Below are 23,992 nucleotides of genomic sequence, written 5' to 3'. Positions count from 1 at the left end.
ACAACCAAATTAGGTGAGTGTATATCTCCTATATACTGCACTTGTTCATCTGGTATTACACTATCAGCGCTTCTTATTTTTAGATTTATTCATCAGGAAATAAACAGATTCGTTAATCGGTGGATTTCCTGATTATGAAGTGAGGACACACTTCGAAATTTTGTAGAATAAAACCACCTACATATTATTCAGCCTATTTAGATCTTCGGCATTCTTAGAGCAGCGTAGAAAAGTTAGACAATTTATCTTGGTTCCTGATTTATTCCTGGGTTTTGAGCGCCGTGGACTCTGCAGGAGCTGGACTACGTATCTACATAATGGTTGTGTGTCACACAACCCTATAAGGTGAGCACAGTCCCTTATCACCTTTTACATATTTTGGGGGTAAGACCCTATTTCACTTTTTATCCATAGCTCTTATCTGTCAATGTATGTGCATTGCAATACATACCAACAATCACACTATTTAAAGTTCCATAGAGGGACTAAGTAAAAAAGTGGAAGAATATTAAAAAAAAAAATCCCCGAGTTAAAGAAAAAAGGAAACAAATTGTACCAATAAATACTTTTTTTTTTTTTTTTTGAAAACAAAAATGAAACAAAATTACATTTCTCTATCGCTTTCATTGGGGGACACAGGACCATGGGTGTATGCTGCTGTGACTAGGAGGCTGACACTAAGTGAACATAAAAAAAGTTAGCTCCTCCCTGGCAGTGTACACCCCGAGCCGGAGGCGGATCTATGCGTGTCGTAGGAGGGTGAAGTGGGCCCATATCTCTGTGGGCCAACCTCAGCCTAGGCTATCCCTTTTTTTTCCGTTTTTTTCGTGCTATACGGCGCCGCTCAGCCTTCTCATCTTTCTAGGTTTTTTTGTCTCTTCTGCAGGGGTAAAGTCCCTGCATCAGAGAGAACCCTCGCCTTTTCCTTCCCTACGGGTACCGTCCCCAGGGTTGCTTGAGGCTTGAGACGCCAGGCCCTATCCCCCTCCTGCCCCATGGTACCACCCCAGGGGCTGCTTGGGGTCCAACATTTTTTATTTTTTAAGGGCACACTCCCCGTCAACCCCCTATGGTACCGTCCCAAGGGGTGTTTCTGGTGGAGGCGGCGAGGAATCTCTGCACAGGATCGCAGACTGCAGCGCAGGAGCGCTCACAGCACCAGCCTCCCCCAGCGTTCCCTTATACCTTGGGCCCAGGCAGAGGATCTGACACTGCAGCGCAGGAGCACTCTGCAGTCTCCCTCACAGCCCCCCCAGCATTCCTCCCCTAACGCTTTCCAAGCAGTCTGCACTCATCGGGCGCCGCAGCAGTCGAGGATGGGACCCGTGGATCTGAGCGACGCGCATGGACGCAGGTAAGACTTGCTCCACGCGGAGCGCTGCGCTCCCGGCGGCCGCCGCTCACTAATTTAGTCCCCGGCTTCGGGCCTACCTCGGGCCGGAGCGCTCCGCCCCCCGTTTGCGCGCGCATCTCTCTTGGCCCGCCCCCCTCCTTTTCTGCCCAGCGACAGCAAGCCCTCCTTAGCACGCCCCCCGCAGTAAAAAAAAAAAAAAAAAAGAGGCAAAAGCCCGCTCTTTTTCTACAAACTGCTCACCTCAGCACAGGCAGGCCGGTGAGCAGCAGCAACGATTTTCCTGCGGCTGTCCTAGCTACTCTGAGGCCCCTGCTGACACGGGAAGGACACAGGCCTGGGTAAGTGCTGCTCCCGATTAGGACCAGTGACTTTTTGTACTTTTTCTTTTTCCTTACTATCTCCTGTCTCCTCCCTAGTGTCTCTAGTAGGAGTCTCCTGAGCAGCCATGCCTAATTCTAAGTCTTCCCGATCCAAACAGGCCCCCTTTATAATACATTTTGCGTGCTCGTCCTGCAACGAAAAATTCTCCCAAGGCTAGGCTACCTCCCTCTGCTCAGCTTGCGTTCCTGACCCGCAGCCCACGCAGATTGCCCCAGACGCCGCCAGCCCCCCCGTCATCGTCGCTACTGCAGCAGTACAGGACGCCCCGGGCCCCAATGCGCTCCCGCCCCCGGAGTGGCTGACTTCCCTCTCCCAGTCGGTGGATTCTCTGTCAAGGGCGTCTCTGACCATCGTGCAGGCTTTGCAGTCGCTCCCTTTGCTCATCCATGCCCCGCAGGCCCAGCCGTCGCAGGACGACAGTCTGTCTGACCCAGACCCAGCTACTGGAGCGCGGAAGCGGACCCGCACGGTCTCGTCTTCCAATTCCTCCCAGAGGTCTCTCTCCCCTCCAAGGCCCGAGTGCCACTCGTCTCCGGGACCGTCTGATTTTTCTGGAGAAGAGTCGGATGCAGCCTCACTGCTGGACTCTGATTAGGCAGCCGATGTCAGGCATATGGTGGACAGCCTGGTCGACGCGGTGAATACGACGCTGAAGCTCCAGCCGGACTCTGCCACCACCCAGAGCTCACAGGTATCTTTCAAACGAGTTAAACGTGTTCACAGGTATTTCTGCGATCATCCGGAATTCGCTGAGATCTTGTGCAAGCACAGACAGCAACCGGACAAGACGTTCAACAACGGTAAGTCGATTGATTTACACTATCCATTCCCCGAGGATCTCAGGAAAGAATGGGCAGGCTCACCGGTGGTCTACCCTCCGGTCTCCCGCCTGGCCTCGCATACAGTTCTATCCCTGCCGCAGGGGACATCGCTCCGTGACGCCACGGACCGTAACATCGAGAGGTTCGGCTTTTGAGGCAGCAGGCGCGGCCCTGTCGCCGGCCTTCACCGCCGTCTGGGTAGCTAAGGCCATGGTGACATGGGCCGACACCCTCCGCAGAAGCCTTCGCTCAGTCTAGCGATCCCGAGCTCGTCAACATGGCGGCACACATTGTTCTAGCGGGTGAGTATATCATTAACGCATCTCTGTCTACAGCCAATTGCGCAGCACAAGCGGCCAGGATCACGGTGGCAATCCGCCGGGCGGTCTGGCTCAGAGCCTGGAATGCAGACGCGGCTTCAAAGAAATCCCTTACCGCCCTCCCATTTGCAGGAGGCCGGCTGTTTGGGGACAGGCTCGATCAGATTATCTCCGAGGCTACGGGAGGAAAGAGCACCTCCCTTCCCCAATTGAGACCAAGGCATATTCCGCGCCGCCAGCCGACCTCAGGTTTTCGTCCTTTTCGCAGCTTCAGTTCCTCTACACAGCCTAGGAGGAACAGATCCCCGCAGAGAAACATGTAGAACCCGTCCTTAGAAACAAATCCCTCCTGGCGTCCTAGACCACGCCAGCCAGCCAAACCAGCATCTAGATCTCAGCGATACTCCTCCAAATGACTCGTGGTCTTCGCGCGCCAGCGCAGACCAGGTGGGGGGGCGCCTTTCTCTTTTCCAACACGTCTGGCTGCCTTTGATCACGGACGCTTGGGTCAGAGAAATCCTAGTCTCGGGATACAAGATAGAGTTCTCGTCAATTCCTCCAAGTCAGTTTTTCCTTTTCCATCCTCCCGAGCTCGCCCTTTTCTTCACGCCATCGAATCTCTGCACCGCTCAGGGGTCGTGGTTCCGGTTCCAAATTCGAAACGGTTCAGGGGAGTCTACTCAAACCTCTTCATTGTCCCCAAAAAGGATGGCACTGTGCGCCCTGTTCTCGACCTCAAGTTCCTCAACAGGTACGTCCGACCCCGAAAATTTCGCATGGAGTCCCTCCGATCGGTGATTGCCTCCATGGAGGTCGGCTAATTCGTCGCCTCTTTGAACATCCAGGACACACATCTGCACATCCCGATTGCACATCAGCACCAGAAATTCCTGCGCTTTGCCGTGGCAGATGATCATTATCAGTTTACTGCCCTACCTTTCGGTCTTGCATCTGCACCCCGAGTATTCACGAAGGTCATGGCTGCTGCCATGTCGCTCCTGCACTCCAGAGGAGTTTTGGTGATTCCGTACCTGGACGACTTGCTGATCAAAGGGTCCTCTTTCAATGACTGTCTTCTAAGTGTCCAGGTTACCATCGATTCTCTGTCCCGGCTCGGATGGCTCTTCAATCGGAAGAAGTCCTCTCTGACCCCGGCCCGCCGGATTACCTTCCTAGGCATGAAGTTCGACACCATCCAAGGACGCATGTCCCTCCCACAGGAAAAGATCGTATCCCTCCGGAAAGATATCCAGGTCCTCCACCACTCCAGAGCGGTGTCCATACGATTTTGTATGAGGGCCCTCGGTCGGATGGTGGCGGCAATATAGGCGGTTCCGTTTGCCCGCTTCCACCTTCGTCCCCTTCAGCTATCTCTGCTGCACAAATGGGACAGGTCTCTTTTCACCTTGGATCGCAAGATACATTTGTCCCCGGACGTGCGCCGCTCTCTGCTCTGGTGGAACAACAGACAAAATCTCTCCAAAGGAACGTCATTCTTACCGGTACACTGGCAGACAGTCACCACCGATGCCAGCCTTCTGGGCTGGGGAGCGGTGTTCCATCATCACACGGCTCACGGGCAGTGGTCCTCCCGGGAAAGCCGCCTCCCGATCAACGTTTTGGAGATCAGAGCGGTCCTACGAGCCCTGCATGCTTTTCAGCGCCTTATACAGGGGTCTCCAATCAGAATACAGTTGGACAACGCCACGGTGGTGGCATACATCAATCACCAGGGCAGCACGAGGAGCGTCATGGCGGTGAGAGAGGTGAAGAAGATCATACAGTGGACAGAGTCGCACCACTCCAGGATCTCCGCGGTACATATTCCCGGCGTGGAAAATTGGGCGGCCGACTATCTCGGCAGACAGGGTCTGGCGTCGGGCGAATGGTCCTTCAACAGAGAAGTTTTTGAACAGATCTGCCACAGATGGGGGACTCCGGATGTGGACATGATGGCCTCGCGGTTCAACAACCAAGTCCCACAGTTCATCTCCAGTTACCACGACCAGCAGGCGCTAGGAGTCGACGCCCTCGTTCTTCCGTGGAATCAGTTCAGACTTCTGTTCATCTTCCCACCGCTTCCACTGATCCCAAGAGTCCTCAAGAAAATCAAGGCAGAGGGCATTCCAGTGATTCTCATCGCCCCAGAATGGCCCAGGCGAGCGTGGTTCGCAGAACTCGCACAGCTCGTCGCAGACACCCCATTGCGGCTTCCAGATCGGCCAGACCTGCTGTCTCAGGGCCCGCTCTTCCATCAGAATTCAGGGGTTCTCAATTTGACGGCATGGCTCTTGAATCCTGGCTATTGGCTCAGTCAGACTTTGCTCCAGGAGTGATACAGACTATGATCAGGGCTCGAAAGCCTTCATCGTCAAAGATCTACTACCGCACCTGGAAGGCCTTTTTTCAGTGGTGCGAGCTCAACGGCAATCCCTCCCCGTTAGTTTTGTCTCTCCCGACACTACTGGCATTCCTTCAGACAGGTTTTCAAGCGGGTCTCTCGCTGGCAACTATCAAGGGGCAGGTTTCGGCTCTATCGGTTCTTTTCCAGAGAAATCTAGCATCACGTCCACAGGTCAAGACGTTCATCCAAGGAGTCGCCCATCTGAATCCGCCCTATCGGGCTCCGCTCGAACCATGGGATCTTAATTTGGTTTTAGGATCCCTCCAACTGGCTCAATTTGAACCACTCAAAGAATCTTCATTCTCACAATTATCCTGGAAAGTGTTTTTTTTGGTGGCGGTCACTTCAATCAGGAGAACGTCTGAACTGGCAGCTCTTTCGTGCCATTCACCTTTTCTTGTTTTTCACCAGGACAAGGTTGTCCTGCGCCCGTCTCCTGCGTTCCTGGCGAAGGTGGTGTCTCCTTTTCACCTGAATGAAGAGATCGTGCTTCCAACATTTTGTCCGGCACCCACTCGCTCCTTGGAAAGGTCACTGCACACTCTGGACTTAGTGCGAGCGCTCAGGACTTACGTCTCAAGAACTGCGCCTTTCCGCAAATCGGACAACTTGTTCGTCCTGCCTTCTGGTTCGGCGTCCAATGCTACCATTGCCAGATGGATCAGGTCAGCCATTTTGGAGTCCTACCGAATCAGGGACAAGTCCTTTCCGAGGGGAGTAAGAGCCCATTCCACCCGTGCAGTTGGGGCGTCTTGGGCAATCGGACACCAGGCTTCAGCCGAGCAAGTCTGCAAAGCCGCAACGTGGTCCAGTCTTCATACCTTCACCAGGTTTTACAAGGTTCACACCCAGGCATCAGCAGATGCCTGCCTTGGGAGAAAGGTGTTGCAGACGGCCGTCGCACACCTCCTAAAAAGGTAGTAAACATTTGGACAGAGCTTTCCTACAGAATTTTTGTTTGTTTGGATCTGTAGGACTGCTTATGTACCCACCCAGGGACTGCTTTTGGACGCCCCATGGTCCTGTGTCCCCCAATGAAAGCGATAGAGAAAGAAGGATTTTTGTGTACTCACCGTAAAATCTCTTTCTCTGAGTCTTCATCGGGGGACACAGCACCCACCCTGTTTGGATTGTGATATATATATGTATGTATGTATATATATATATATATATATATATATATATATATATATATATATATATATATATATATATATATATATATATATATATATATATATATATATATATATATATATATATATATATATATATATATATATGTATATGTATGTGACACTGTGTTTCACCACACATTTTTAGTTTAGTTTAGTTACGGTTGTTCAGGTCTCTCCTACTACTGCTTGTACACTAAACTGGCATAGATCCGCCTCCGGCTCAGGGTGTACACTGCCAGGGAGGAGCTAACTTTTTATATGTTCACTTAGTGTCAGCCTCCTAGTCACAGCAGCATACACCCATGGTCCTGTGTCCCCCAATGAAGACTCAGAGAAAGATTTTACGGTGAGTATACAAAAATACTTCTATTTGGTTTTCGTCCCATCTGTATTAACCTGATCTACGAAGTGTACGATCTGAAGTCGTACACTAGTTAGACCCTTCACTGAACACCATAAAAAAATTATTTTCATCATACAGCCGAAAAAGTGGCATAAAATGCAAAACGTTGCGTGTAAAAAAAAAAAAAAAATATGGTATTGCTGAAAAAGTCATCTAGTCCCATTAAAAACAAGCCGTCACTCAGCTGGAAAAATAAAAAAGCTATAACTCTCTCAGAATATAGCAATGCAAAAACTATTCTTTTTGTTCTATAAAACTGTTTTTGGGTAAAAGCAGTAAAACCTAAAAAAAAATTATATAAATGTGTTATTGCTGTAATTGTACTAACCCAAAGAACAAAGCTGTCTTGTTTGTTTTGCCTCAAGATGAATGAAATGAAAAGAAAAAAAACAAAACAATTCCTGAATTGCTGTTTTTTGTTCATTCTGCATCCCAAAAGTTAGAATAGAAGGTGATCAATAAATGTTATGGGCCTGAAAATGGTACCAAAAAAAGGTGAAAACATCCCACAAAAAACAAGCCCCACATGACTGTCTCCGGAAAATAAAAAAAAAAAGCAGTGGCTCTCAGGCTATATCCATGCAAAAGCAATTATTTTCTGTGTAAAATTGTTTTAATGTAAAGGCAGCAAAAAAAAAATATAAATCTGATATCGCAGTGATCCAAAGAATAATGCTGTCTTATATTGTTCCTCATTTGGTATAACTTATAAAATATAAAACCAATTCTTGAACTGCTGTTGATTTGTTTATTCTGCTTCCCAAAGATTGCAGTCAGGCTCCTCTCACATTTATCCTGCATGCTACGCTGAGCATTCACACCGAAGTTTCCACGTAAATCTATGTAATACTTGATTCAGACAAAACCCTGACTGGAACATTCACTATAATGACGCAGAGGGAGTCATTTTGGACTCTCTCTAGCCTATAATCCAGTGGTTGTTTTTTTTAAGCGCGCATAAAAGCACGTTCAACCACAATCTTGTGTACTTCTGAAAAGACAGACACCACTGAACAAAGGCCAGACAGAGTCCAAAGTAACTCTGATGCCTCAGTGAATTTTGAGATTTAGTTAGAAACCCCGATGTAAGTGCTTAGCGTAGAGCACAGGATAAATGTGGTCCAAAGTATGTAAAATGTTCCCAATAAAAAGCTTCAACTCAAATCACAAACAAAACAAGACCTCACTCAGGAACATCATTTGTCAATGGAAATATAGGGGGTTTCCACATTACTGGTAACACAAAAGCTCTGGAAAAGCAAAAGAGCTCTTCATTCCCCAAAAGTAATTTAGTAAATACTGTGCCTCCAAATCTAAATGTCCCTCTCCCTTCTGAGCCCCACAGTGTACCTAAACTGCAGCTGGCATCTACTTGTTGGTCCGTACTGCAGCAATAAGAGCCTGCATAAATTACGGGGTCCATTTTTCCTAAAGTACGAGCTGTGCACTACAGTGTACAGGCACTACGATGGCAGACTTGCAATTTTCACTCGGCAACCTCCACTGCTTGTTTGATTCTGGAAAACGCCCATGGAGTCAAAATTGCCATTATACCTGTAGCTAAATAGAGGGATGTTATTTCCAAAATGGGGTCACTTGAGGGGATTCTCCCCTTTTGGCACATAGGGGCTCTGTTTATGGAGTCCCCAAACTGTTCTATTCAAATTTGTTCTCCAAGAGTATCCTTCCTTCCCAAATATCAACATTTGGCTAAGCAGTGCTGTACAGCCACATATGGGGTATTGCCACGTTCAGCAGAAATTGTGTAACAAATTCAAGGTGCTCACCACACATCTAGTTAAATTCCTTGTGGGGACTAGTTTCCAAAATTGAGTCGCTTGTGGGGGACTTCCACAGTTTAGGCACATCATGGGCTCTCACTAAGTGTTCACTTTTGATTTTGCTCCTCTCCAAAAGTTAAATGGTGCTCCATCTCTTCTGAGCCCTGCCGTACTCCGAAACAACAGTAGTTTTCCCTCATACATGGGGCATTGGCTTACTGAGGAGAAATTACACAACAAATTGTATGGTCCATCTACCCTTGTGAGAATCTAAAATTTGGGGGCAAAGCAAAATTTTTGTGGAAATTTTCATTTTTTTTTCCTTCCAGATTGCTTTAATTCCTGTGAAGCACCTAAAGCACTAATAAACTTCTTTGAAGTGGTTTTGAGCACTTTGAGGGGTGCAGATTTTAGAATAGTGTCACTTTTGAGTATTCTCTTTTATATAAGCCCCATAAAGTCACTTCAAAGGTGATGTAGAATGTGTCTTGAAAAACAACTACCGTATTATCCAGCGTATAAGATGACTGGGCGTGTAAGACGACACCCAACTTTTCCAGTTAAAATATAGTTTGGTATATATTATATATACTCGAGAGTAAGGGTACCTTCACACTTAGCGATGCAGCAGCGATCCGACCAGCGATCTGACCTGGTCAGGATCGCTGCTGCATCGCTACATGGTCGCTGGTGAGCTGTCAAACAGGCAGATCTCACCAGCGACCAGTGAACAGCCCCCAGCCAGCAGCGACGTGCAAGCGACGCTGCGCTTGCACGGAGCCGCCGTCTGGAAGCTGCGGAGACTGGTAACTAAGGTAAACATCGGGTATGGTTACCCGATGTTTACATTAGTTACCAGCGCACACCGTTTAGCTGTGTGTGCAGGGAGCCGCGCACACTGAGCGCTGGCTCCTTGCTCTCCTAGCTACAGTACACATCGGGTTAATTAACCCGATGTGTAATGCAGCTACATGTGCAGAGAGCAGGGAGCCGCGCACACTGCTTAGCGCTGGCTCCTTGCTCTCCTAGCTGCTGTACACATCGGGTTAATTAACCCGATGTGTACAGCAGCTACATGTGCAGAGAGCCGGAGCCGGCAGCACAGGCAGCGTGAGAGCTGCAGAGGCTGGTAACTAAGGTAAATATCGGGTAACCACCTTGGTTACCCGATGTTTATCTTGGTTACAAGCTTACCTCAGCTGTCAGACGCCGGCTCCTGCTCCCTGCTCGCTTCATTTGTCGCTCTCTCGCTGTCACACACAGCGATCTGTGTGTCACAGTGGGAGAGCGCCTTTGAAGAAAACGAACCAGGGCTGTGTGTAACGAGCCGCGATCTCTCAGCAGGGGCCAGATCGCTGCTCATTGTCACACACAGCGAGATCGCTAATGAGGTCACTGCTGCGTCACAAAAAGCGTGACTCAGCAGCGATCTCGGCAGTGAGCTCGCTATGTGTGAATCACCCCTAAGCCGACCTGAGTAATATCCCCATTGTTTAGGGATGTTCCCTTCAGTAATGTGCCCATTGTTTAATAATGTCCCCTGCTGTAATGTCTCCTGCTGTAATGTCCTGTGCAGTAATGAGCCTATTGTTTAATAATGTCCTCCTGCTGGTTCCCTTATGTCCCCTATCATGCTGTTGTTTACACACAATAAAAGATATTCTCACTTGTCCTCTGTTCCCGCGGTGCCTCCAGTTGCTTCTTGCAGTCCGCCGACACAGACCCCTCCGTGATAGCGTGAACGTTATAGAAATATCTTGTTTGGTAAAGTAATCCTCTTCTGTTCCATGTTCAGGGTCCTCCAGGAACTGGTAAAACGACAAGTATTTTATGTTTAGCTCGAGCACTTTTGGGTCCTGCACTTAAAGATGCTGTTCTGGAACTCAATGCCTCAAACGATCGGTAAGTGAAATATCTGATTCGTCTCTCTATTCAGACATATATACGTCATTCAGTAACCGAATAAAGATTGTTCTGATTACCGTATTTTTCGGACTATAAGGCGCACATAAAAGCCTATGATTTTCTCAGAAATCGAAAGTGCGCCTTTATAGTCCGGTGTGCCTTGTATATGAATACAAGCAAGCATTATGCCTCCTGTTAAGAGACATGCTTACTCGCCTAAACCGGTCGCTCCGGTGCTGGTTGATCAGATGGGCAGCGCTGTTCTCCGGGACCGGCGCCTCCTCTTTCGGCCATCTTGCTCATCTGTCTTCTGAAGCCTGTGTGCATGACGCGTCCACGTCATACACACTCGCCGACACGGAGGTCCTGCGCAGGCGCACTACAATACCATACTTTGATCTGCCCTGAGCAGGGCAGATCAAAGTGCGCCTGAGCAGGACCTCAGTGCCGGCAAGTGTGTATGACGTGGACGCGTCATGCACACAGGCTTCAGAAGACAGATGAGCAAGATGGCCGAAAGAGGAGGCGCCGGTCCCGGAGAACAGCGCTGTGCCCATCTGATCAACCAGCATCGGAGCGACCGGTTTAGGCGAGTAAAGTGTTTTTTATTTTCTAAAGTGCGGCCTGCGCTCTTACATACAGCATGTTAGAATGCTGTACATAAGAGCAGCGTCGGACTGGCTACCGGAGGAATCTCCATTAATGCCAGGCCTGGATTCAGGTACCTGCATTGCACTCCGGAGCTCTCACCTGAGTTCCGGAGTGCAGCCTAGACTGTACCGCGAGCGCCGAGTGATTGATTCCCTGGCGATTGCGGTTCAGTTAATGGCAGCTGCAGATATCCCGGGCTGATCTCCGGTGCTCTCATCTGAACTCTGGATTGCACCCCGGCCTTTTCGCAGCTGTCATGAACTTAATGCGCTGCGGCTTATAATCCGGTGCGCCTTATATATGAACCTAGGCGCCTTAGCGAGCTCTCATTGCTAATGTGCCTTATAATCCGGTGCGCCTTATAGTCCGAAAAATACGGTAATACAAAATTGTCCTCTTAGTTTCTTGTTGAAATGCAGTATCTCTAGTCAAGCTGAAGTGACATTAACCCCTTGTTTCCATAGCCAATTTTTTTGGGGGGACTTCAGATTTACCTCTGCTTCCTCCAAGGGTCATAACTGTATTTCTTTTGTCATCATACCTTTTGATGGCTTGCTTTTTATTGAAAGAGTTGTAGTTTTGAATGGCACCAACCATTTTAACATATAATGTACTGAAATATACAGTTAGGTCCAGAAATATTTGGACAGTGACACAATTTTGGCGAGTTGGGCTCTGCATGCCACCACATTGGATTTGAAATGAAATCTCTACAACAGAATTCAAGTGCAGATTGTAACGTTTAATTTGAAGGTTTGAACAAAAATATCTGATAGAAATTGTAGGAATTGTCACATTTCTTTACAAACACTCCACGTTTTAGGAGGTCAAAAGTAATTGGACAAATAAACCAAACCCAAACAAAATATTTTTATTTTCAATATTTTGTTGCGAATCCTTTGGAGGCAATCACTGCCTTAAGTCTGGAACCTATGGACATCACCAAACGCTGGGTTTCCTCTTTCTTAATGCTTTGCCAGGCCTTTACAGCCGCAGCCTTCAGGTCTTGCTTGTTTGTGGGTCTTTCCGTCTTAAGTCTGGATTTGAGCAAGTGAAATGCATGCTCAATTGGGTTAAGATCTGGTGATTGACTTGGCCATTGCAGAATGTTCCACTTTTTTGCACTCATGAACTCCTGGGTAGCTTTGGCTGTATGCTTGGGGTCATTGTCCATCTGTACTATGAAGCGCCGTCCGATCAACTTTGCGGCATTTGGCTGAATCTGGGCTGAAAGTATATCCCGGTACACTTCCGAATTCATCCGGCTACTCTTGTCTGCTGTTATGTCATCAATAAACACAAGTGACCCAGTGCCATTGAAAGCCATGCATGCCCATGCCATCACGTTGCCTCCACCATGTTTTACAGAGGATGTGGTGTGCCTTGGATCATGTGCCGTTCCCTTTCTTCTCCAAACTTTTTTCTTCCCATCATTCTGGGTACAGGTTGATCTTTGTCTCATCTGTCCATAGAATACTTTTCCAGAACTGAGCTGGCTTCATGAGGTGTTTTTTCAGCAAATTTAACTCTGGCCTGTCTATTTTTGGAATTGATGAATGGTTTGCATCTAGATGTGAACCCTTTGTATTTACTTTCATGGAGTCTTCTCTTTACTGTTGACTTAGAGACAGATACACCTACTTCACTGAGAGTGTTCTGGACTTCAGTTGATGTTGTGAACGGGTTCTTCTTCACCAAAGAAAGTATGCGGCGATCATCCACCACTGTTGTCATCCGTGGACGCCCAGGCCTTTTTGAGTTCCCAAGCTCACCAGTCAATTCCTTTTTTCTCAGAATGTACCCGACTGATTTTGCTACTCCAAGCATGTCTGCTATCTCTCTGATGGATTTTTTCTTTTTTTTCAGCCTCAGGATGTTCTGCTTCACCTCAATTGAGAGTTCTTTAGACCGCATGTTGTCTGGTCACAGCAACAGCTTCCAAATGCAAAACCACACACCTGTAATCAACCCCAGACCTTTTAACTACTTCATTGATTACAAGTTAACGAGGGAGATGCCTTCAGAGTTAATTGCAGCCCTTGGAGTCCCCTGTCCAATTACTTTTGGTCCCTTGAAAAAGAGGAGGCTATGCATTACAGAGCTATGATTCCTAAACCCTTTCTCCGATTTGGATGTGAAAACTCTCATATTGCAGCTGGGAGTGTGCACTTTCAGCCCATATTATATATATAATTGTATTTCTGTACATGTTTTTGTAAACAGCTAAAATAACAAAACTTGTGTCACTGTCCAAATATTTCTGGACCTAACTGTATATGGGGGGGAAGTTATCCTGCCATTGTTTTAGATTTTGTTTGTAATGTATCTACGGTATGATAAAAATGACCTAGCATTATGATTCACCAGATCACGTTGATTATAGCAATAGCAATTTTGCATTTTTTTTTTTTTTTTTTTTTTTTTTTTTTTTTTTTTCCATTTAAATGGTGGTAAAAAAAAAAATAGTTTCAAATAATTTGTTTTGTGTCTCCATTTTCCAAGTCCTATAAGGTTTTTATTTTTCTACAGATTTGAGCTGTATGAAGGCTTGTTTTTTGTGTGGTCAGCTGATGTTTTTATTGATGCTAATTTGGGTTACATATGATGTTGTGATCACTTGTTGTATTTTCTTTTATTGATGTCTGGTGACCTAAAAACATAATTCTGTCTTTTAGATTTATTGCTTCATTGGGGGACACAGGAAGACATGGGTGTATGCTGCTACCACTAGGAGGCTGACACTATGCAAAAAATAGTAAGCTCCTCCCCAGCAATGTATACCCACCAACTGGCACAAAGCTAAATCCGGTTTTGCTTAGTGTCAGTAGAAGGCAGACTTGGGGCTTCTACCTTAAATTTGTGTTTTATTAATGATTACCCTCTTTCTTTCGGATAAAGCTTGTGATTGGGAAACAGAGTGCAATATATGGGTAAGTTCACACAGTGCGTTTTGCACGTTTTTCGGGTGCGTTTTTGCTCAGAAAACTGCATGACTTTGCTTCCCCAGCAAAGTCTGAGTTTTCATTTTTGCTGTCTGCACACAGCGTTTTTTTTTTTTTTTTAGCTGCGTTTTTGTGGTGCCCACAAAAACGCAGCATGTCAATTATTTTTGCGTTTTTCACTGCGTTTTCCACCTATTGAGTTTAATGAGATGTTCAAAAACGCAATGAAAACAGCAAATTGCAAATATAGCTGCGTTTTTAGTGCATTTCTATGACTAAAAACGCAGCTATAAGCGCAAGGGGTGGGTAGTAAAGTGACATGTACAGGAAGAGGATTCCTTCTGTCAGGAAATACAGAAGCGTGAATCCTCCCGGTACCGTCACCGCTGCGTCCACCTCCAGTCCTGTGCATGTCTGCTCCCGTGCAGCGCCATGTCTGGGCGGAAGATGGAGGCAGCTGCGAAAACAAAAGTGAACAGTAGAAAAAAAAATGTCATACTCCCCTGTCTGCAGACTCCCGGTGCCATGCCCGCTCCCAGCTCCTCTCCCGGTACCGCCACTCTGGCTGTGTGCAGACGGCCGGGACACCTCCGATAGATGCAGGACCTGGTGATGGATCACCTGATGCAGTCACCTGACGCATCAGCTGATCGTAAGTCTCGCGGTGACGCCGGCGCCCGGCCGGCTTAACCTGTCAGTGGAAGCAGTCAGGAGACTTCATCCCTGATTACCGGCAGCTCCTGCAGCGATCGGACGGGATCAGACTCCGCTCCAGGAGCTGCCGGTAATCAGCACATAAGTGCGTATTTTTTATTTTTTTTTGTTATTTTTTTGCACTGATGCATCATCTGATTGTATAAACGGCTTTTATACAATCAGCTGATGTGTGATGTGATTCACATCCTAGAACCTGACACATAATCTGATCGCTTTGCCTTCCAGCAAACCGATCAGATGATATTTGATCCGGATTGGACGGCGCAGGACCCTTGACCCAGGATTACTGCGGAGGGGGGTTCTTTATTTCAATAAAGATGGAGTCACTAATTGTGTTGTGTTTTATTTCTAATAAAAATATTTTTCTGTTTGTTTTTTTTTTTTTTTTTTTTTATCTTTACTAGAAATTCTTGATGGCTATGTCTAATATTGGCTTGACACCATGAATTTCGGGCTTAGGGCCAGCTGATAATATACAGCTAGCCCTAACCCCATTATTACCCAGCGAGCCACCCGGCATCAGGGCCGCTGGAAGAGTTGGATAAAATGCCAGAAGATGGCACTTCTATGAAAGCGCCATTTTCTGGAGTGGCTACGGACTGCAATTCGCAGCGGGGTGCCCAGAAAGCATGGGCACCCTGCACTGCTGATTCCAGTCCCCAGCTGCCTAGTTGCACCTGGCTGGACTCAAAAATTGGGCGAAGCCCACGTCATTTTTTTTAAATTTTCATGAAATAAAAAAAAAAAAGGCTTCCCTATATTTTTGGTCCCCAGCCGGGTACAAATAGGCAGTTGGGGGCAGCCCGTACCTGGCTAGCATACAAAAATATGGCAAAGCCCACGTCATTTTTTTTGTTGGGGGAGGGGGGGCAAATAAATCCTGCATACAGTCCTCGAAGGAGGATGCTGAGCCTTGTAGTTGACAGCTGCTGTCTGCTCTCCTGCATACACTATTGGATGGAGGATGCTGAGCCTTGTAGGTCTCCTGTCCCTGACTCTCCCTCCAGCATACAGTCCTGGATGGAGCATGCTGAGCCTTGTAGTTCTGCAGCTGTCTGCTCTCCTGCATACACTAGTGGAGAATGAAGAACATATGGAAGAAGGAAATGACATCAGACTTTTTTTTTTTTTTAACAATCTTTAATGGCAATGTTCACTGATAAAAAAAAAAAAACGCAGTGAGCAAAAACTCAGTCAAAAACACACCAAAACGCGGTAAAAACGCATGCGTTTTTTCACACATTTTTTAAGGCTCTGCGCTTCTGTGCGTTTTTAGCGCTAAAAAACGCACAAAAATGTAGCGTCAAAACGCAGTGTGTGCACATAGCCTATCACTGTCATCCCTCCTAGAGTCCAAGAGCACAGTGTGGGGTTGAGTCACTACTGTTAACTCTTTGGTCTGTCCAGCAGCACCCTTACCCCGGAACCCCCTCCCCCCCCATCCCAACACATGAGCTCTCCAGATTCAGAGCAGAAGACTCTGCTGTCTTCAGGACAGGCCAGTATAACCATGGAGGATATAACAGACCGAACAGGACATCTCTTTTCCGATGCCCCTCATTCCGAATAAGCGGATTTTCCTTTCGCCACGACAGCACCCACGAGAGAGGGATCCGCCCCCTTCAGGACAGGAAACCTACAGATAAAAAAGGGGCAGTCCCCCTCCCTCATCAGTTGGTTTCCTGACCTGCATGGAGAGGAACCTACAGTACCTGGGTCCGGTTGAGTCCGTGCGGTCTCCAAGGGAACGGCGGAGCTCTGGATCCGGAAGCACGGTCGGTGGAGCTCCCCTCGTGGACTCCGTCCTCCGGTGCACCTCGTCCTCTTTCTCCTGGTCCGGCTTTGCCTCCGGGTGATATGACGCCTGCAGCAGGGTGTGCTTCTCCCAGTCGTGTGCGCGGCGGGGGGGGGCCCTGCCACGTCGAAGGTGCACGCTTCCCTGCTGCAGTGACCCGGAAGTATACAGGAGCACTTCCGGGGGAGCGGCCGGGAAGGTTCCTAGTGAAGCCCGTGGTCCCCTCCATCCTGGCCGGACGCTGCGATGCTGGTGAGTCTAGTGCGGTCGGGCCGGAGCCTCTCCCTGACGCGTGCCGGCGTCTTCCCCACCACACGGGTGCCAGACGCGGGGTAAGTGGCTGTGTGCTCGGCGGCCGGCACCTCTCTGTGGAACGGGCGGTGCCTCCGGTTGCACGGCGGGTGCGCTGTGTCCGGGGCCGCGTCCCCGCTCTGTCTCCCGGTAGTGCACGGAGGGTCGTCCCGGTGTCCCTGCCTGCTCGTCCGGGGTCGGTACTTCTATGTGGCTCCCTTCGGGGCTTCAGGCGGGATGTGTGGCTTCCTGATCACAGCTTGGGAGCTGGTTTTTTGCCGCATGGCCAGGGGCCCTGTAGCCCCTGTGTTTGCCTAGCACCCTGTACCTCCGTGGACTCATGGCCCCTGTAAGGCTTCTGTAGACTCTGGTAGCCTCTGTGGACTCCTGGCCCTCATGGCCTATGTGGTATCCTGCCCCTCGTGGCCTCTGTGGCCTCCTGGCCCTTGTGGCCTCTCTGTGTCTCCTGGCCCTCGTGCCCTCTGTGGACTCATGGCCCCTGTAAGGCTGCTATGGACTCCGGGCCCCTGTATTTCTGTGGACTCCTGGCCCTCGGGCCTCGGTGGACTCCTGGCCCTCGGGCCTCGGTGGACTCCTGGCCCTCGGGCCTCTGTGGACTCCTGGCCCTCGTGGCATCTGTGGACTCTGGGCCCTCGTGGCCTCTGTGGACTCCGGGACCTCGTGACCTCTATGGACTCCTGGCCCTCGTGGCCTTTGTGGACTCCTGGCCCTCGTGCCCTCTATGGCCTCCTGGCCCTCGTGCCCTCTATGGCCTCCTGGCCCTCGTGCCCTCTATGGCCTCCTGGCCCTCGTGCCCTCTATGGCCTCCTGGCCCTCGTGCCCTCTATGGCCTCCTGGCCCTCGTGCCCTCTATGGCCTCCTGGCCCTCGTGACCTCTCTGGACTCCTGGCCCTCGGGCCTCTGTGGACTCCTGGCCCTCAGGCCTCTGTGGACTCCTGGCCCCTGTGCCCCTGTAGGCTCCTGGCTCCTGTGGGCTCTGTGGACTCGTGATGGCCCCCTGTGGGTTCCTGACCTTTGTAGGTTCTTGGCCCCTGGGGCCTATGTGCCCTCCTGGTCCTTGTGGCCTCCGGGCTCCTGTGGCACTGGGTTTCCTGACCTCTGTGGCTCCTGAGCCTCCTGGTCTCTGTGGCCTCTGTGTCCTCTGGACCTCCTGTCTTCTGTTCTCGGGTCCTCCGGGCCTCGGGCCCTCCCTGTCTCTGAGCCTCCTGGCTTTTGCGCCTTCGGTCGTAGTGGCCCGGGTCTCCTGGCCTCGGGGCTCTGTGTCTCTCGGCCTCATGTTTCCGGGCCGCGTGCTTCCTGGTTTGGTGCCTGCCCTTGGTCCCTTGTGCCTCTTGGCCTTGGCCCTCTGTGTTGCCTGCCCTTGGGCCTCCTGGCCTGGGGCCGCTGTTCATCCTTGCCTTTGCCCACTGTGCTTCCTGGCCTTGGGGCCGCTATGCCTTCTGACCTCGGGCCTCTGTACCTTCTGGCCTCGGGCCTCTGTACCTTCTGGCCTCGGGCCTCTGTGCCTTCTGGCCTCGGGCCTCTGTGCCTTCTGGCCTCGGGACCTCTGTGTCTTCTGGCCTCGGGCCTCTGGGTCTTCTGGCCTCGGGCCTCTGTGCCTTCTGGCCTCGGGCCTCTGTGCCTTCTGGCCTCGGGCCTCTGTGCCTTCTAGCCTCGGGCCTATGTGCCTTCTCGGCCTGGGGTCCATGTACCTCCGGGCCTCGGTGCCTCCTGCCTTCGGGCCTCTATGTGTGCTGCGCTGCGCCTTGGGCTCCTGGTCACGAGCTTCGGTTGCCTCCTGGCCTCATGTCTTCTACCTCGGTGCCTCTGGCCTCTCGGGTTCCTGGTCTCTGTGGCTGCCTGGCCTCTATGTGGCTCCCTGGCCTCTATGTGGCTCCCTGGCCTCTGTGTGGCTTCCTGGCCCCTGTGTGGCTTCCTGGCCCCTGTGTGGCTTCCTGGCCCCTGTGTGGCTTCCTGGCCCCTGTGTGGCTTCCTGGCCCCTGTGTGGCTTCCTGGCCCCTGTGTGGCTTCCTGGCCCCTGTGTGGCTTCCTGGCCCCTGTGTGGCTTCCGGGCCTCTGTGAGCCTTCCGGGCCTCTGTGTGCCTCCTGGGCCCGTGCTTCTGTGCCTTCTGGCTCGGGCCTCTGTGTCTCTTGGCCTCTGTGCCTCTTGACCTTCTGTGCCTCTTGGCTTCTTGGTCTCTGTGCCGTCTTGACTTCTGTGCATTTCTTGGCTTCTGGGCCTCCCGGCCCCGTGCCTCTGTGCCTGCTGTGCCCGGCCTCTGTGCCTCTTGGTCTCTTGGCCTTTGTGCTTCTTGGCTCCAACCTTGTGCCTCTGGGCCTCTGTGCCTCTTGGCCTCTGTGCCTTCTTGGCCTCTGTGCCTTCTTGGCCTCTGTGCCTTCTTGGCCTCTGTGCCTTCTGGGCATCTGTGCCTTCCTGGCCTCTATGCCTTCTTGGCCTCTATGCCTGCTTGGCCTCTGGACCTTCCTCGTCTCTGTGCCTGCTGGCTTGGGCCTCCTGACCCTGTGCCTCCTGGCTCCGGCCTCTGTGCCTCTGTACCTCTTGGCCTCTGTGCCTCTTGGCCTTTGTCGTTTGGCCCTCGGGCCACTGTGCCTCTTGGCCCCAGTGCCTCTTGTCCTCTGTGCCCTTTGGCCTCTGTGCCCTTTGGCCTTTGTGCCTCTTGGCCGCTGTGCCTCTTGGCCGCTGTGCCTCTTGGCCGCTGTGCCTCTTGGCCGCTGTGCCTCTTGGCCTCTGTGCCTCTTGGCCTCTGTGCCGTTTGGCCTCTGTGCCGTTTGGCCTCTGTGCCGTTTGGCCTCTGTGCCGTTTGGCCTCTGTGCCGTTTGGCCTCTGTGCCGTTTGGCCTCTGTGCCGTTTGGCCTCTGTGCCGTTTGGCCTCTGTGCCGTTTGGCCTCTGTTCCTCTTGGCCTCTGTTCCTCTGGGCCTCGGTGCCGGTTGGCCTCTGTGCCGTTGGCCTCTGTTCCTCTTGGCCTCTGTGCCTCTTGGCCCTTGTACCGCATTGCCTCTTGCCTCTTGGCCTGCGCTCCGTGACTCTGTGCTTCTTGCCCTCTGTGCCTCTGCGCCTCTCTACCTCTTGGGTTCGGGGCCTCTTGACCTCTGGCACTCTTGGACTCTGGGCCTTCGGGCCTTTGGGGCCTCTGGGCCTCTTGTCCTCCGTGACTCCCTGCCTCTATGCCTCTGGGCCTCTTGGCTTCGGGGCCTCTGTGCCGCTTGGCCTCTGTGCCGCTTGGTCTCTGTGCCGCTTCCCTCTGTGCTGCTTGACCTCGGTGCCTTTTGGTCTCTGTGCCTCTTGGTCTCTGTGTCTCTTGGGCGCTGTGCCTCTTGGGCGCTGTGCCTCTTGGGCGCTGTGCCTCTTGGACGCTGTGCCTCTTGGTCTCTGTGCCTCTTGACCTCTGTGCCTCTTGGTCTCTGGGCCTCTGTGCCTCTTGGGCTCGGGACCTCTGGGGGTCTGGGCCTCTTGGGCTCTGGGCCTTGGGGCCTCTTGGCCTCTGTGCCTCTTTACCTCTTGGCCTCTGTGCACTGGGGCCTCCTGGTCGTTGGGCTTGCTTCTTGCGGCGCTCCTGGTTGGTTCTTCCTGCCTTGGCCTTTCGCCGCTGCCGCCTTGCGCCTCCCTGGCCTTCCGCCTGGCCTGGCGCCTTGGGCTTCCTGCTTCGACTCTACATCTCTTCTCCTCCTCGTCCGTGGCGGTGCTCTCTCTTGGTCGCCCTTGCTTTTGCGGGGCGTGTTCGCGCCTATCCGGCTCTGTCTGTTGGTCTTTCCTGCCTTGCGGTGTTCCAGTCCGATTGCTCTTCTGCCGAGCGGGTGTCTTCGGTGTTTTTTCTTCCCGCGCAGGCTGTCTTCTCCGTTCTTCGTTTCGCTGCCTGTTCATGGGGGGGGGGCTCTGTCCTCGTCTGTGTCGCTAGGTCGGCCCCTTGGCGGAGGGGTTGGTCTTTGTTTTTGTTCTTTGTCTTTCAGAGTTCCGGCGGTGATCCTCGCGTGGCGTGCCATCCCTTGTCCCGATGGCTGTGGGCTGCTGTTCCCCTCTCGTCTGTGGTGCTGCGGGTTCCCCTGGCCTCCTCGGTGTCGGATCCTTCTCCTGGGCGGTTGCCTCCTCCTTGGATGGTTGTGGCCTGTGTCTCCTTCGGTGGTATTGTGCGGCTGTGTCCTGCCCTCTCCGTCTGGTTTCCGGTCTTTGCCGGCTGGCCTTTGTTCTTCCGCTGTCTTCGGTTGGAGGCTTGGCCCTTCGTGTGGTTTTTTCCCTCCCTGAGTGTGTTATCTCTCTAAGTCTCTCGTGGGTGCTGTCGTGGCGAAAGGAAAAGACTAAATTACTTACGGTAATGGGATTTTCCAGAGCCCACGACAGCACCCTTTACACCCCTGCCCTTTTGTTTTCTTCACCCTTTGGGTTTGGTGGTTCTACGTTTGTCTTGTATTGTTACTAATTTGTGGCGGTTCCTCTCCCGGTTCTCTGCAACCAACTGATGAAGGAGGGGGACTGCCCCTTTTTTATCTGTAGGTTTCCTGTCCTGAAGGGGGCGGATCCCTCTCTCGTGGGTGCTGTCGTGGGCTCTGGAAAATCCCATTACCGTAAGTAATTTAGTCTTTTGCTGTCCAAATTGCCTGCCTGGGGAAGTACCTTGTCTTTAGACGAAGCTATCTGCTCCGTTCTCTCCACCGGCAATATCATCACGATTCGTAGAACCTTGTGGCTGAAAGCATGGAATGTGAATTCAGCCTCCAGGAAGTCCCTCACCAGTCTCTCTCTTTTCAGAGCTCAAAACTCTTTGGAAAACTCTTTGGAAAAAGATTGAATACTATTTGTTGGGATCGGGCATCATAAGCTGAAAAGCCCCCTCCCAACAGAGCCAATCCTCCAGATCAAGGTCCAACAGATTATCCTCCACATGAAGGGGCATTCTCTCATGGGAATCCTTGTAGGTTGAGTGGCCGCTTCCCGTCTTTCTGGGACGATTGGCTTTCCATTGGCGATGATGCCTGGGTCCGAGATGTCATCTATTTCGGCTACAAAATAGAATTTTGCCCCCTACGTCACTCTCTTCTTTCTTTCAGTCTCGCTCACCAAAAAACCCCTCTTTCATCCCCAGCTTCTTCAGGGCTGTCAATTATTTCCTAAAGTCAGGCATCATCATTCCTTTTCCTCCTGAAGAATGTTTTTCAGGTTTTTATTCAAACCTGTTTGTGGTCCCCAAAAAGGTTGGCCCTGTTTGCCCCATTCTGGAGCTCAAGTTGTTGAACATATGCATCCACTTCAGGACGGAGTCCCGTTCGGTCTGTCTGCCTCCATGGAACCTAAGAACTTTCTACGCTCAGTGGACATCCACAATGCCTATCGACATATTCCCATTTTTCCACCTCCGGAGAGATTTTTCCGCTTCGCAGTACAAGAATTCCAGTTCACAGCGCTCCCCTTTGGTCTTGCCACAGTGCCCAAGGTTTTAACAAAGATAATGGCAGCCCTCATGACCATTCTTTGGACTAGGGTAATACTAAAAACTAGGTCATTCCCTAGCTGGATGACATTTTACTCAAGGCCCCATCCCGCTCAGCAAGCCTGAAAAGCCTTCAAATTAGTCTGGACACTCTCTCCACCTTTTCATTTGGATAGTCAACAAGTCAGTCATCTCAGAAGACCCTGCTACTCTGACATCATCAACCGTCTCGCAGAAGTTCTGTAGAAGCTTCAAGATCTTCTCTCGCAGAGCCCCCCTCTTCCACCAGAGTCGCTCAATTTAACAGAATGGCTTTTGAAGCCATAGTATTAAGGTCCTCGGGCTTCCTTAAACAGATCATCCAGACCATGATCATAGCAAGAAAGCCTTTCCCTCATATTTACCATCATACATGGAAAACCTTTTGCTGGTGCAATGCCCTTTTGGCCTTCCTGCATTCAGATCTTGAAGCTGGCTTGTCTCTTAGTTCTCACAATCGTCAAGTTTTGGCGCTTTCCTTTCTTTTTCAGAAACATCTGGCGTCCCAACCTCGGGTCAAGACTTCAAGTAGTTGCCTATTCTGTTCCTCCTTACCGACCTTGAGTAGAACCCAGGCATCTCAACCTTCTGGATGTTCTATAGAATTTTCATTTGAACCACTACAAGAAGTTTCTTTTCTGGAAGGTTTCCAATCTTGTAGCAATCACCTCTATCAGACAAGTGTCTGAAGTTGCTGCTCTTTCTTGTTGTTCTCCTTACCTGGTGTTCCATCAGGACAAGGTGGTCCTACATCCAATTCCATCCTTTCTTATTAAGGTGGTTTCCTCTTTTCACCTTAATGAAGACAGCATACTGCCTTCATTTTGTCCATCTCCTTCTCATCCCCTGGAGAGGTCACTAAACAAACTCGACCTCATACGTATGCAAACAACTCGCGCGAGCATCGCTTTGCTCTGCCAAGTGTGAGCCGCTTGCAGTGCTGGAATGGCTCACGCTGGGGGTAAAAAACCGCATTATTGTATGTCATGTGCACCAAAAAAATGAACTAAAAATGTAAAAACCCCGCCCCTAGAAGTGATCTGTTTATGGCTGGCTGCATGTGGGCGGAAACCCGAACTGCCCAATTAGTGACTTCCATTGCGGCTCAGGTCAAGTCTGGGTCCCAAAATAAATTTTCTGTTTGTCTTGCTGAACCCGCCAAACCGAACGTCCATGGGTTTGTTCATCTCTACTCATAAAAAAACACTAAGTCTGCCTTTCTAGAATGGAACCTTTCAGACATGCGGATTCTTTGTTTGTGATCCAGTGTGCTATCCTTGAAGCTTATCTGATGCAAGACAGAACATTCCCACTCAAGGTCATAATTCCCTCCACTTGCTCAGTGGGGGCCTCCTTGGCCATCTGTCACAAGGCCTCCATCTCACAACTTTGCAAAGCTGCTAACTGGTCTTCCATTCATACCTTTGCAAAGTTATACAGGGTTCACAGCTACCATTCAACAGATGCAAGCCTTGATAGAAGGGTCCTGCAAACTGCAGTCGCCCGAGTATAGACCTGAGGGTTTCTGTGCTCTGCCCACTTTTTGGACTGCCTTAGGACATCTC

The 23,992-nt window shown here is 50.6% G+C and overlaps 1 protein-coding gene across 1 annotated transcript in view; it reads left to right on the top strand.

Annotated features, from left to right (window-relative positions):
- The window catches only part of RFC2 (replication factor C subunit 2), a 56,812-nt gene that overhangs the window by 12,906 nt on the left and 19,914 nt on the right, over nucleotides 1-23,992 (top strand). Inside the window, exon 4 of the mRNA XM_075334235.1 lies at nucleotides 10,438-10,544. Within this exon, the coding sequence (XP_075190350.1) occupies nucleotides 10,438-10,544 (107 nt within the window). The remainder of the gene's footprint in view (nucleotides 1-10,437; nucleotides 10,545-23,992) is intronic.

The sequence above is a fragment of the Anomaloglossus baeobatrachus genome, chromosome 2, assembly GCF_048569485.1.
Source record: "Anomaloglossus baeobatrachus isolate aAnoBae1 chromosome 2, aAnoBae1.hap1, whole genome shotgun sequence".
NCBI classification, from domain to species: Eukaryota; Metazoa; Chordata; class Amphibia; order Anura; family Aromobatidae; genus Anomaloglossus; species Anomaloglossus baeobatrachus.
This window is presented reverse-complemented; position numbering and strand designations above follow the sequence as displayed.